At 39.7% G+C, this 14,437-nt stretch overlaps 2 protein-coding genes across 3 annotated transcripts; one reads left to right on the top strand and one right to left on the bottom strand.

Moving 5' to 3' along the window:
* Positions 1-710: 710 nt before the first annotated feature.
* LOC147203784 (putative transmembrane protein 244) lies at positions 711-4,794 on the top strand. The gene is made up of 6 exons (XM_086113836.1): positions 711-853; positions 2,549-2,634; positions 3,711-3,784; positions 3,876-4,001; positions 4,096-4,140; positions 4,223-4,794. Exons 1-6 carry the CDS (start codon positions 821-823, stop codon positions 4,288-4,290), a joined length of 432 nt encoding a protein of 143 aa, XP_085969962.1. The 5' UTR covers positions 711-820; the 3' UTR covers positions 4,291-4,794.
* Positions 4,795-4,925: 131 nt separating this feature from the next.
* sgk2b (serum/glucocorticoid regulated kinase 2b) lies at positions 4,926-10,578 on the bottom strand. 2 transcript variants are annotated; one of them, XM_086113834.1, is made up of 12 exons: positions 10,420-10,578; positions 9,723-9,798; positions 9,577-9,646; positions 9,423-9,448; positions 8,219-8,276; positions 8,054-8,137; positions 7,067-7,198; positions 6,880-6,992; positions 6,356-6,575; positions 5,853-6,008; positions 5,686-5,775; positions 4,926-5,604 (listed from the first exon to the last, which is right to left on the bottom strand). In XM_086113834.1, the coding sequence occupies exons 1-12, from the start codon at positions 10,484-10,486 to the stop codon at positions 5,470-5,472; spliced, it is 1,227 nt and encodes a 408-aa protein (XP_085969960.1). In that variant the 5' UTR covers positions 10,487-10,578; the 3' UTR covers positions 4,926-5,469. The 2 variants fall into 2 exon arrangements, with proteins under 2 accessions (XP_085969960.1, XP_085969961.1); XM_086113835.1 differs by having other exon boundaries at positions 7,067-7,195.
* Positions 10,579-14,437: the final 3,859 nt, after the last annotated feature.

Genomic DNA, 14,437 nt, shown 5'->3' with positions numbered 1-14,437 from the left:
TAAAAAACACTACAATCCATCATACACTCAACACTACATCTACCGATACCATTATTTTTTACTCCGCGTAACATTAATTTTATACTTATTGCACGGCAGTTCAGTGAAATCCGACCGAACGCTCGCATGCTATATTCGTCGGATTTGATGTGTTATTTAGCTACGGGTGGACAACACACACGCAGTTGTGTGGATGTATGTGCAACGCAGATGGAAATGCGCATTTCTTTTTCCAAAATGAAAAAAAGTCCAACAAAACAACAACGGCACATAGCATCTAATTCTTACGCAACGCGTCGGTCTCGTAACGTAACCCGAGTACAGCTATAGCTTTCATCGAGGGTTCAAGTACGTCTCAAAACAAAAGAATTCAACCGTGTGGACGGTTTGCTTCAGCGTTTTTAGTTGGACATGTTTCAACCACCCCAAGTATCCCCGTTTAACCTGCCTGATCGTCCATAATGGCTGCAGATCTCTACGACGCGCTTTAGCTCGTATGCGGCGATTTGTTTGCGTGCTGAAAAACACGCGTTGTTGTGTTTATTCGGTGCATTCTGCGGCTGAAACAAATGATTTTTGCGAACAAAGGCCCTTGCTGCTTTTTTTCTGGGGTGAGGTGAGTTCATTTTAGTGCAGCGAAGAGAAGCGGGCGGCTCACGGCTCGGTCGTGTGCCGCTTTGGCCTCTAGATGGCGTCAGAAGACCGTGGAAGAGCATCAGGACGACGACGAGGAGTGGGGCGGATTAGCGGGGTTGCAGCATTGCAATCTGTAACCAGCCTCACCTCACGCATTATCGTTCTGTCACGAAGACACAATGAGATGGCATTCAAAAGCAAAGCGGTCGACTCGAAGGTAAAACCGCTAAAAGAACTCTCAATGTTGACATTTCAGCCTGTTCCATGCATTTGAAATGGCAACGACGCTGTATCGTGATCCAATTAGTAAATACTAGCATGTGGCGCGTTCGAGTTTGACAAAGAAAGTAGTCCGGCTCCACTCACACCTGCACTGCCATCTCATAGAATCCAATGCATAATAGTGCTTTGGTCTGTTTGATTGACTGTCATTGTAGAGAGCATCATACTGACAGCTGTCTTATATTTTTGTTATCCCGTTTAGCAATAGCTACTTGAGAGAAATTATTATATAATGCATATGTATTTTAGGGAAGCACAGTAACTGAAGTGTAGTGTTTATCAACCTTTATTCAGCCAATGCGCGTATTATGTATAAAATAAAATAAAAATCAAGTGGCATGTTACCAAACAAAAATGTCACAAAAAGTGTATACACTGAAATAATAATGATGCTATTGTATAAATTTACTCACAAACGTACTTATTTGGAAATCTGGGCCTGTTTAGTTGAACCTTCAAGCTATTATTCTTTTATTTAAACGGCAACAGGTTGGATACAGAATTCGTACCTTGTGCCATCTAGTGGAAGAGCACGTAATTGTTGTGCTTGTCACTATACGTCACCAGTATTGATAGTTGAGCAAATATACAGAACTGCTAAACCAATAATGATCTTCGGACCTTTTATTTTAAATTGGATAATCTTCACTGCACCCTTGTGGGAATCGAACATGAGACAAAACATTACAAAATTGCATTTCAGGGCAGCGCAAGCGTGTGGTTAATTTGTCATTCTAATTCTGAATTACATTTTAAATGTAATAAGTGTAATTTAATTTGTATTTTTTTCCCCTACTAATTACAATGCCTCAAATTCAGATCACACTGCTTTGTGTTTGTATGCCACACAGACCTACATCACACACTTACAGCCACGCTCGGAGAGATGTCAGCGTGAACCGTTTGTGCAGTACTGCACCTCTTGAGCTGAGAGGATCGCAAGCATCAGTCTAAGTTTTAAATGACAGATTCCCATTTAATGGCATGTGTTTTAAATAGATTCATACAAGTGTTTATAAAGTAGAACTGTAATATTTCCCGAAAGGCCATTTAATACAGATGTATATTATTGATGAAAGCTCACAACTAGAAAGTATATTTCTAAACTTGCATGGTGTTTGGGGCACCGTGGTCAACTGATTAGCATATCCACCTCACAGTTCAAAGGTCGTGGTTTTCGTAGTCATGCTCAGGTTTTCCTGTGAGAATCTTAAGAATAAAGATTTGTTGCATCTTGAGGGTTTTTTTTTGTTTTCCTTGAGAAATACAATATGGCCTCCCCAGGACTTTATAACAACTGAAATGGTCCCTGGTACACAATGGTTGATTTACAACACCACAGCTGAAAATCAACAAAACAATATGCTGGCATAATTGATTAGAATTGTCCTATGAAGCTAAATTGTGCTGATACTTTTTCCTTCATGTGATTAAATTATGATCGTAAATGGCATGGCCTGTGAAGAGTCCCCAACATGTTTGGAGCTTCAGTGCAGATGACTCACTAGTAGTAAACACCCACAACTCCCAATCGGGAGGTGCTTAAGCAAATTTCCTCCTCGCGTTGTCTACCATGGGAATGGTGTAAAATTTGCAAGATGATATTACCATCTCTGTCTCTGCCCGCCAGACCGTATTCCTCAATCTGCTGCTCTGCCTGCTCGCCTTCTACTCTCTGTTTTACATGATCGGCAGTGTTTGTTTCGGTGCCTTCAGGTGAGAAACCCTTGCCCACATTCAGCCTAAAGACACATGTCCAATAAATAACAGTACAATCAAAAGTGTGATGTTATTCCTAACTATAATGAGCGGCACCAACTTGATTCGCCGTCAAAGTAAAAAGCCCACAATTGCATTGTAGTCCGTCCATCCGTCCACATGATAGTGGGTCCTCGGTTTACGACGGATTTCAGTTCCTACGACGACGACGTAACCCAAACCTTTACGTAATTCAGAACAGGCCATCACTCATATCTAAAAATACTTTGCTCTCCAATGACCAACATCATGGCCAAAATTCTAATACAGTGTTTATGATAAACAAGATTTTATTCTTCACTTCCATGCACCCTGTAACCTGATAACATGGTAAGCTGTTCACTGTAGTAACTGCTGTCCCTGAAAGGGTTTAACCCACCAAGCCAATGTAACGTGTAGCGTTTGCACATTAATGATACACCTACTGTGCTTAAATATTAGCGGGAAAAAATGTACTTAAATAATTCATAGAGTAGTACTCAAAAGTTAAATACAACTGAACTGTACTCAAAATATGCTCTTGTACTTGAAAAGTAAAACCTACTGCACTGGGGGGAAGGGGGACACAACAGGCTGTTTGCAAAGAAACTAATTTGAGCATGGTTCATTTCCAAAAATGACCTAATCACAGAAAATATTCGTATGACAAACACTTCTCCACCATAGATATAAACAAATGAAATGAAAAACTGCAAGTACAGAAGTAACCGGGCATGCCTTCTTGGGCCACATGACGACGCAAATTAGCTAATTGCGTGCCATTTTTTAAACTTCAAAATATCATAATTACAGTAGACCTTTGAATGAAAAGCATTTCTACGTCATAAATGTTAAATTAAAACTAGTAAGTACGGCAGTAACTGAGTGTGCTTGTTCTTTTGCCATGTGCCTTTTGTAACTTTAAAATGTCGAAGGGACCATGATGGGACCCAAGATGAGGTCCCCCTTTCATTATTTAGTCAGACTGAACTCACTAAATGCCTTTCACTCCTTATTTTGTTTGGTTTACTTTTTACATCTCTTTTGGTTTTCAGGTTGGATTATTTCGACGGACGTATCCCTTTCGACTTCAAAACCAAGCCGGAGGATTCCATCTCTAAATACTTGGGTGAGCGCACCCTAAGGCAGCTAGCCAGCATGATACCCAACAAACCAGATTGTCAACTCTGGCGGACTTGTCTTTGTTTACTCCGTGCCAGTCAACCTGCTGTCCTTGGAGCTGACTTACTTCTGCAGTGGCTTGGTGTTTGCCGCTGTGGTGAAGAGTAGAGTGTGGGACTATGCTCTCACTGTCACTTGTCTTCACGTCGTCATCACCAGCCTTGGTGAGTGGTGTAGTATTAAGCTATTAATCACGAGGGTGAAAGAGCTCTTTAGATTGTGCAGCCGACTCTTATATATATTCCATGTATATTTCAGTAATGCTGGAGTTTCCCCTGGCATGGCAGTGGTGGGTGGCCTTAGGTGAGACCAACTGCCGAGTCTGTCCAAACCTAAATGTACAACGTCCGTGGATGAGATTTTCCTTTTGTTTGTTCTTCCACAGGTGGCGGCTTGTTTCTGATGATCTGCAATGGTCAGCTGATTGCTTACTTTGCCTGTCAGGATGACTAAAGCTATGCTATGTTACGTTCAACGTTACGTGTGAAATATCAGAAAGGTTCGCTTTGCTCAGTGGCGTTACTAACACTATGGGATCCCATCGGTTCGACAGTACTGTGCAGATGTCATTGACTAACAACAGATTGGTTGTTTCAGCAGTCCTGGCGACCAGTTCAGTGTATTTTACCCCACCTCTCTCCGATAGGCTGCAGCTCACTTGTGACCTGAATGAAGGCAAACACTATTTTCAATGAAATAGTGTATATAATTAACTTCATTTTTGGAATGCACAAGCTAATTTATTGTTCATGACAAACATATGGATGGTGTTCGTATGGTTGTGAGGGGTGGACCGTCCCTCTCTTGCCATCCACAAGGAGATGTTTCTGTATTTTGTGATGCACATTGTACAGTATTGGCTTCTGTACTTTGGAAAACTGTGAATGTAACAACAGAATGGGAATGATGCAATGTGTACTTATATATTTAGAAAGAATTAAATGTGTCAAAGCTAAATCTTCTGACATTTCATTCTACTCCCGTAGAAGTATTTGGACAATTAGAAGAGGCTTTTAATTTTATTTTATTTTAATTTTGTCTTCACACACCACCACACCGTAATCAAAATAAAGCAATTCAAATATGACTGCAGTGTAGGTTTTGAGCTTTAATTGTAGAGGTTTCACAAGAACACGACATTTACCATTTAGGAACTACAGCCACGTTACAATAAGTTCAGCCTCGTAAATATCTAGACACTTGACACAACTGTGCAGACATGTTTAACTATCAAATGTTATACTTGGATGGAAATTCCTTGAGGTCAGTAAGTGCTTGAAGTGTGGAGCACATGGACATACTTCCTGACCTAACTACAGTATATGGTTGTAGCCATTAGGTAAATCAGCACACATCACGATAAATAGAGGCCTTCGTTTTTTTTTATATCATCCACACCCATTGAACCACAGACAGTATCCATTCATTTTCTACGGAACTTATCCTCTTCAAGGTTACAGGTGAGCTGGAGCCTATCCCAGCTGACCGCACCTTGGAATGGTCAATCACAAAGCGCGCAGAGTGAGAGAAAAACCATTTAAACTCACATTCAGGCGAGTGAACCACTAGACCATCAGTATGAAAAATAAATACTTTGTACAACGGTTGCTCCATCCGCTTGATGAAAGCAGCTCATGTGGCGTTCATGTAGGAGAATCCTACAAAGGTTTCACTAATCCCGCCCTCTTGGCACCTGTCATTTATGGAGACAGGCACGGGCTGTAGCGTGAACTCGGGGTCGATGTAGCTGATGTCGCAAGGACTCCTCTGCGAAAAGCGACAGGACACTCAAGATCGCGATGTAGTGTATTTAAAAACATATTTAAAAACATCTGCTTGTAAAATTACCACATTGGGGGTGAATGGAGGCGGGACTTTCTTCGCCAGTAGGTCATCCCAATTGATGGACGCGAAGAACGGATGTTCCTGCAGCTCCACCTGGGTAGACGAGAGGTTCATCTCATTGTGGCTACGTGTATTTATAAAGTCTAGCTGTCTTCTGCATGAGCTCTTACTATGTCACGGCTTTCCCCCAAGCGTCTGGAGATCTTCCTTTCCAGTAAACCCGCTAACAGCGAGCAGGCCGCCTCAGATATTCCACTCCGCAGGTGAAGAGGTGCATGGAGTATCTTCTCAAACATCTCTGTTTTACTGTTGCTGTAAAATGGAGGCTGACAAAGCAAACGGTATTAATAACAATAATAATAATATTTATTATTATTATTATTATTAAAACCTGATGTGCTCAAGAAAATACAAGGGCAGATTTGGAATCAGCACAAAATTCATTTAGAACAATTTACTTGCATGTCTGATTAAAAAAAATGTATACATTTGCAATGCATACACACCAGTGATACGTACATTCTATCATTGATAGTTGCACCTGCAAACTTTGGAGAGTTTTTGAGGACAGGAAAGCCCTCAAAAAGGCAGGTACATATTGGGATACAGTAATAATAAGAAAAAAATACATTTGCATTGCAAGAGGTTGTTGTTTAATAAAAACTGCACTCACCAGCCCATGCAGCATCTCGAAAAGCACGCAGCCGAGTCCCCACCAGTCCACTGCGGGACTGTACATGTGACCCTGCAGCACCTCTGGAGCGAGGTACTCCGGAGTCCCGCAGAATGTATGCATGAGCCCACCTACGGCCACCCCTTCTTTACAAAGTCCAAAGTCGGTCAGCTTCACGTGTCCCTCGCTGTCTAGTAAAATGTTCTCTGGTTTGAGGTCTCTGACACACAAACACATGCAAAGGTAAATGCTTCACCGAAGAGCATATACTGGGAAAAAAAATTTGGGGCAGTAAATTAGGTAAACCTGAACAGGATAATGCAATCCGATATTAAAATTCTGCCTTTAAAGAGTTAATAATGTTTAATTTTGGTTGAATGACCATTTTTGTCAAACTTTCGGATTTATTATGTGCCACCAGAAGGCATTTCGTAACATGACAACATCTTCTTTGTAGCACTATGAAGCATTCTGGTGGAATTCAGAGCCAGCGAAAACGCGAAGCAAGATGTTACTAAGGTTACCTGTACACAATGTCTAAGGAGTGAAGGTAGCCCAGCGCCAAGGCCATCTCTGCAGCGTAAAAAGCAGCCCTGCTTTCAGGAAATGAACGCTCTCTCTGGAGGTGATAGAAGAGCTGAAAGTGACAAAATGAATCAATGATTATTGAGTACTTGGGAAAAACAACTGAGAATGTTGCATTATGTTTACCTCGCCTCCATTAACATAGTCCACAACAAAGTAGAGCATGTTTGGTGTCTGGAAAGAGTAGTGGAGTCCCACCAAGAAGGGATGTTGCACCCCTTTAAGCAGAACGCTCCTCTCAACCATCACATGCTGCTGCTGCAAAAACGATAGTTATAGTGTGAGATAGAGAGATAGGAGGGCAGGTAAATAGTTAAGTCGGAAGAGCAGAGATGGGCGACTGGCAGCCCCTTGATTTTTTTAAAAACAAAAACATTTTGAAAATTAATTTATTTTGGGAAAATTATTTTTGTAGCTCCCAAAAACTCTAAAACAAATCACTGATAAATATTCCCTAAAATTGTTTCACAAAACACAGAGGGTAAATAGGGAAATAAAATTATGGAAAAACTAGGGGAAGAAAATAGATAAGAATAATATTGGAGAAAATAAATATGCAAAAGGATTGCCAAAATGCAGCAACTTTAGTTTTCAATTGTAATATCATCACTCACCACTAGATAGCAAATGTGGCTTAGTTGCACTTAAACTGAGTCTTATACTTCGCAAAACTACAGCAGGTCGAATATTTTTTGTGGCTTTGAAATGATATGCAGGACAAAGTACCTCAATAATATTAATATTCTGTTGTTGAGTTATATTAGTTGATATTTTATACATGTATTGGGAAATGTATCAAAATAAAATGAGACCAAGATCCTTTCAAAACTTGTGCAACTCAATTGGGTGTTTCTTTTTATTTATCTTTTAGAGTGGGAAAGTGAAAATAAACAACTGATATAATGTGGTTGCAAAAGTGTGCACACACTTTCAATACTGTGGACGCTGTGGATGTGGCTACAGTATGTTCAGAAGTGACCAGTCATATTCAAACTCACGTTAAATGGGAGTCAACACACAGCTGTCGCTTTTTAAAGTGCCTTTGGTTCACCCCTAATGAAGCTGTGTGTCCACTTTTTATATCTACTGTAGGTAGGCAAGTAGGTAGTTTACCTCTTTCCTCATAACAACCGTCTGTTTGTGTAACACTTTCACAGCAAAGTAGCCTCCAAGTTTTCTGTGTCTGGCCAGCAGCACCTGATTCAAAAGGATCGAGCGATGACACAAAACAAAAAGCGACACATACAACAAAAAAGAAAGAATAAAAAAAAAGCCTACCTTTCCAAAACTCCCTTTGCCAATAACTTTGAGGTAATCAAAATCAGATGGTTTCATCCTAAAGGACAAAAAGGAAGATGATTTTTTAAAAAATGTTTTTGTCTTTCTATAAGACCACAATGGGAAATACGGGTAATGAAATAAAATAAAATAAAAAAAATAGAAACACATTGATGGCAAGAAAAAATGTATGTAGAAAAACCGTGATCCAAAGCATACCACACCATCTGTCAAACATGGAGGAAGCTGCATTATTACGTGGGCATGTAATAGCTGCTAATGGAGCAACAATTGTTTTCATTTGACACTTCAAAATTATGAATGGCGCGCGATTTAAGAATACGCAATGATTCACTGTTTTCGCTGGATTTTAAAAAATATTTATGGCCTATTTTCCCATAGAAATATTTACTTTAAATGACCATATGACTGTGTTCAAATAGGTTAATGATTGACTAGGAACAGAACACCATCAGAAACCAAAGAGCCCCTGTTTATGACTATACTGTACTCGCATTTATTCTAATGGCGCAAAACTGATAGAATGGCTTAATCATGACACAAAACATACGCATGAAGGACTCGTCTGTCAGGAAGATTTTTTTTTTGTCAACGTACAGTCATTTGTGGAATTATGGCCATGACCATTGCCATGCATCTGTTTCTAGCAATGTGGTTTTATTCTGTGTTTTTGCCAGCAAATTAGTTCCATAACACTGGGACTATGAGCTGTGACTGTTTCCCCTAGCCTTAACCTCTGCGGCTTAAATGATGAAGTGGTTTATTTGCGGACTTTCCCAATTCACTGGACCGTCACGCTCTCAGCTTCTCTATAACTCACCAAAATCGTGTTTACTGTTCAGATATTTTCTCATGGGCTCCATCCGAACATGTACTGCTCATGTTTTAAAATCAAAGTCATACACATTGTAAAATTCAGATCTGCTCAAGAGAACAGCCTTCATTACATTTCCACTTGGGTTTATTTTCGACAGTAAGGTTGGTCGTTTTTGTTTTCTTCTGTTCTGTATTTGTACAAACTATGTATAATACAGTAAGTGGCGCTTGAAACCAGTGACTTATCAGTGACACTTTTTTTTTAATCTGTTGGGTGTGGCTTACGGTATACCGTATACTCATATGCTCACCGACCAAATTTTATATTCCATCTATTCTTGACCTTCAGTGAAAGACATATACTCACAAGGAGGATTGAGACCTCGGTGAACCCTGATGAGACAGAAAATACATTAAAGGTTAAGTAGTCAGATCCTGTTTCATTTCCTGTCAATAGACTGCTCTTTCTTTCTTTCTTTCTTTCTTTTTTTCTTTCTTTCTAAGTGTCATTCGAATCTCACCGCATTATCTCTGTCCTCCATCTTTGTCCTCCTTTTGCTCCATAGGTGACGGATCTTTCTAGTGTCCTGACTTCAAGGGAGGGGACAGTGCAATGAGAAGTGTCATAATGTTTTCCAACATGTACAGTATTTTAACGGTGACTTACCCCTGACGAAGTGGTTGATAAGGGCCGAGTTTGTGTAATAAGTGCCTGAAGAGAGCTTTTCTCCCCTTCAGCAGAGCTGAAAGACAGTGGTGCGGAAGGTTAGTTACAAAACCATTTACAGTATCACTATGCAGCCTAGTGCCCTCTGCCATACAAAATTCAACACACAAAATATGCAAAGAGAGGGCTTTAAACAACATTAGGTTCAGTGGATGAGCGCTTCATGGAATACTTGACCTTTATAATGACTAATAGTAGGATTAGTTTGAATTGAAGTTGAATTTTTACCATCGACACTTTCTAATATAGTTATTTTGCTTCCTAATAAAACGAGGCTAGTGTAATGATGGTCAGTAGACAAGGTTCACGTTTTATGCGACGTTTTAATAACGACGTGGCATAATAATAGCCTATTATGACAGCAAGTGAAATTGCAAGACAGAACAGCACATCACTTGTGCCATTTGGTCAAGTAATTTGAAACGATCCCATTTCCATGTACCGTCGAAGACTCAAAATCAAAATTCCCGTTTCTAATAGTATTTTAATATGCTAAAAGCAGCATTCATTCATTTATTAAGACCAAGTCATGAAAGTTTCCAGACATATTGTTAGCATCTTTGTATGACGTCCTGAATCATTCGTGCAGTCGAAATGACGTCTTCAAATTAAAAGTACTGTACAGTAACCGCCTTACCTGAGAATAATGACACAAGCCTCCTCACTTTGGCGTAGGTCATCGCCCCGTCGTGAGTCAAAGTCATGTGGATGAAACAACTAACAGCTGTATAAAATAAATTAGGAGAGGACGGGAGATATAATGATCGGGGCTGGTCTCAAAGTCATCTGAGCTTCTTTCACGGACCTCGACCCAAATGAACGGCTGTGGTGCGTTCACTGACCATCGGAATTTGTAGAGGTCATGAGAAAAGGCCACGTTTTGAGTGAGGTCGGTGAGTGCACATATTTTGATTGGCAGATGCTGTATAATATAAATGTGATCTAAATTATTTGTTTAATATACTTTATTTTATTATCATCATCTGTATCATCATATCATATCATATTATCTTCAAAATTGCATTGTATGGGTACTTAAATGCAGCCTCCAGTGTAAAAGGTAACATGTTAAGATGATATTTTGTTCTCCTTTCACCATTACAGTGTAGTAAATAAGAAAAAAGGGCGGGAGCAAGACAAAAATGTTGCTTCCTTTTCACAAAGTTATGGCGAGAAATAACAAGAAAGTACAAAGAGAGACTGAAGTGGTGTCCAATTTGTTTTTAAACCTTAACACTGCTCACACTGGTTTAGCTTGTCTCTGTTTTGGAATTATAGCTCCTTTATTAACTGTGTACTTTACCCCAGTTCCTGATTTTAATCTTGAGGAATTCCCACAACAAATTTAATGAATGATCATTTATACCCCCTGTCAAAGAGTAGAAATACTTCAGCTGAAACATTTGTGCACTGAGTCTGCCAGCGACCCTGAGTTGTTTTTATTGAAATTCAAGAAAGTAGAACAGAATTTCCATTGCAGACTAAATATAGTTAATAGGTCATGACCTACTGTGACGGACGGCATTTGAAAACTCTGTATCAGTCCTCTAGTTTCATGTAGCCATTGCATGCCTAAGAATCCACTGGATATGTATGCACTGTTTCCGTGCCACATTGTGATTTGTGATTGAATGAAACCAGTTCAGCATTTATACTTGTTTACTACTATAGTTCAAGCACCCCCCACAATCATCATCCTTAACCTTTCAGTTTTATTGTCTGAATTACATAACCACACTTTTATGACTGTGTGATCATATGATGAATGAAAATAGCAAGAGGTGCTATTCTGAGTTACCGCACAGTAAGTGATGTAGTCTTAGAGGAGTTTGCATGTTCTCCCCGTGCCTGCGTGGGTTTTCTCTGGGTGCTCTGGTTTCCTCCCACATTCCAAAAGCATGTAAAACACTCATTTTCATGACTGGTCAGGTTAAAGCCAAACAACTCAACTTTGATTTCATCTGGCCATGTAGTACTTTATCGCAAGCCTTCTGAGTCATTTAGATGACTTTTAGAATAATGTCATCAAATGTTGTGATATTCTCACCAAGCCTTTCACTGATGTTTTTTGTTTGTTTGTTTGTTTTAACCCATTCCCTATCTACAATCTTGTCTGGCTCAGCTTTTAGTCTTGCCAACGGTGGCATTGAGATTGTAAAGTAAGAAAATGATTCTTAGAACAGGTGTGCTTTACATGACTCGGTGAGCTAAGGAATGCTGGTTAGTTGTTGACTCCTCATAGCTGTGTGCCACATGGGCACCAGCCAATCTGTGGGAGCCAAAATTCTGGTTGTGTTCGTCCAAGATCAAATACTTCATTCATGAAACTGGACTGCTTTTCATAACTTTTATATCATGTTATTTTTAACATGAATGTTTTTTGACTGATTTCCAGATGTGGTATGCTTTGGATCATGAGACATGACTGATACTGAAGTAATATCAAGTTTGTCTGTGTGTCCCATGTCTAAAATTGGGGATGAGTGCTGAGTTGATATGGGTCATGTGGATTACTGGTACAGAAAGCTGATCTCTTGGCAGTTCATGTTTTCACTGCATTGCCCGAGAGCAAATGGGTTTGCGTTGGTCACCATGACAACAGCCCGAAGTTTTTTTTGTGTAGTTTTAGACATTCAGAAGAATGTCAACCCTCAAACCGGATCACTCTTTAGGAGGAAAAGAATATTCCCTACAATAGTTGAAATCCAACTTCATGCAGGAGCCATACTTCATTCAGCTTAGATTGTCTTGATATCAGATGTCAAGCCTGAGAAACAAAAGGTCCTAACTCATTTAAAAAAACTGGGAGGGGCAGCTAATAATATATGGACAAATTCAAGTCTTCAATGAACATAACATGAATGGGGGGTGGGGGGGGGGGGATTTGGGAGCAGGGACACCTTCAGGATTATTTTCTCTCCCACGGCCCCTTCTCAAGATTTCTCATTTTCCCTAGATGTTTTGTTTTTTGTTTGTTTGTTTGTTTTGTTTTCCCTTGCCCTTCCCCAGGGTTAAGGTCAGGGGAGTTTGTTAATATTTGTCAACTGCGGGCATGTGAAGTCCTTTGAGACTGTTTGTGATTAAGGGCTGTATAAAATAATGTGACTTGACTTGATGTGGCTAAAATGAGGCGTGACCGATAGGGAGGCTTAGAAAAAAATATATACATGTATCATATATTTTAGAATATAAAACAAAATGGTGAAGGGGATTATCTGGGGCTACACAGATTTCTGACAGGTCTATAGTCCCCTACCCCGGTTTAGCGATATCCCGGTTTGAGAAGAAATAGGAGTACTGTCCTGTACTCGAAGAAAACCCACCAAGATGCAAACGGGTGTGACAACCGTAGTACCTTATTTGTCCTTTAGGTGACGACAAAACCAGAAGAAATGCAAAATGCCAGATTCCACTGAAAACACAGTTGCACTGTTCTGTTTACGAGAGGAGCAGAGTGTACCATGTTAAACATTGTTTGCCCTGATTTGTTATATATCTAGTATACTGTGAAAATTAGACGTTAGAAGTTCTAGTTAGTAAATAAATAATTTTCCACAAGATGGCAAAAGCAACAGCTGACCTGTGTCACAACCTGTTGCAATTGAAAGGCCAACTGAGTTGTCGATTTGTGAGCGAATTTCTGTTCATTTCAGGATATAGTCTGGATTTTTTGCGACTTTTTTTTGGGGGGGGGGGTGTTGTACCGTTACATTATTCTAATGTAAAATATGTGCCTCGGCTCATTAACTGTTGGGAACGCTGTCTTGCATAATCCAGGCAAGTCATGAGCCACATTTTAGCAACGATTTCCTAAGAACTTGAAACAGAGCCTTCAAGAGCCGAATACAGAAAAATCTGACAATCTTTAAAGCAGCTACTTGAAGATCATTACTTGTGATGCGCTCACAAATTGGACCTTGACACAGAGTAGAAAGTGGAGGAAAGTCTATTTGTTCGCGAAATTGCAGTTTTAGTTTAGTTGTAAATAGTTGACATGCATCTTTACACATCTAAAAAAGCCTCTGCCTCTAACATTTTAATATACCACAGGCCGCTGAAAAATGAGAGATGAGCTCCATATAGCCCCTGGACTGTGGTTTAGACACCGTATTTGCTTGCAAAATAGCATTTCTATTCTAGTTGTATATAGTTTATATGCGTTATTAAATACATGCGCTGCTTCTAGCATTTTAGTATATACCACGGGCTGCTGAAAAATGGGAGCTGGGCGCAAGGCGCTGTAATTTGGACACCTCTGCGTTAGAGGGACGGTAGATGGTATACAGTAACTGTGAACTGATATAAATTTAGAATTTAAGCACCTTATCATATTACTGATACATAACACATTGACGAGTTTAGACATCAGAAGCCAGTGAGCATTTTTTAAAACTCATTCACTCCCAAAGACGTTTTTATATGTCTTTTCAGACTTGGTTTAGAATTGGCTGGCACTGAACGAGTTTAACCATTGTTCAATTTATTTGATTTGGTCGTGAAAAAAAAGGCTTGCAATATCGCAATCACTAAAATCAAACATAGCCTTCAAATTTGATACAAACGTAACCATTAAACACGAATAGAATGAGTAGGCCACATCAAAAGATGTATCAGACACCTGTGTAAAATATAATCTAAAAGATAAAAATGAAAAC

The sequence above is a fragment of the Hippocampus guttulatus genome, chromosome 6 (assembly GCF_054856545.1).
Source record: "Hippocampus guttulatus isolate MCC_2025c chromosome 6, RoL_Hgut_1.0, whole genome shotgun sequence".
NCBI classification, from domain to species: domain Eukaryota; kingdom Metazoa; phylum Chordata; class Actinopteri; order Syngnathiformes; family Syngnathidae; genus Hippocampus; species Hippocampus guttulatus.
Note: the sequence above shows the minus strand (reverse complement) of the source record. Positions and strands in the feature narration are given on the sequence as shown.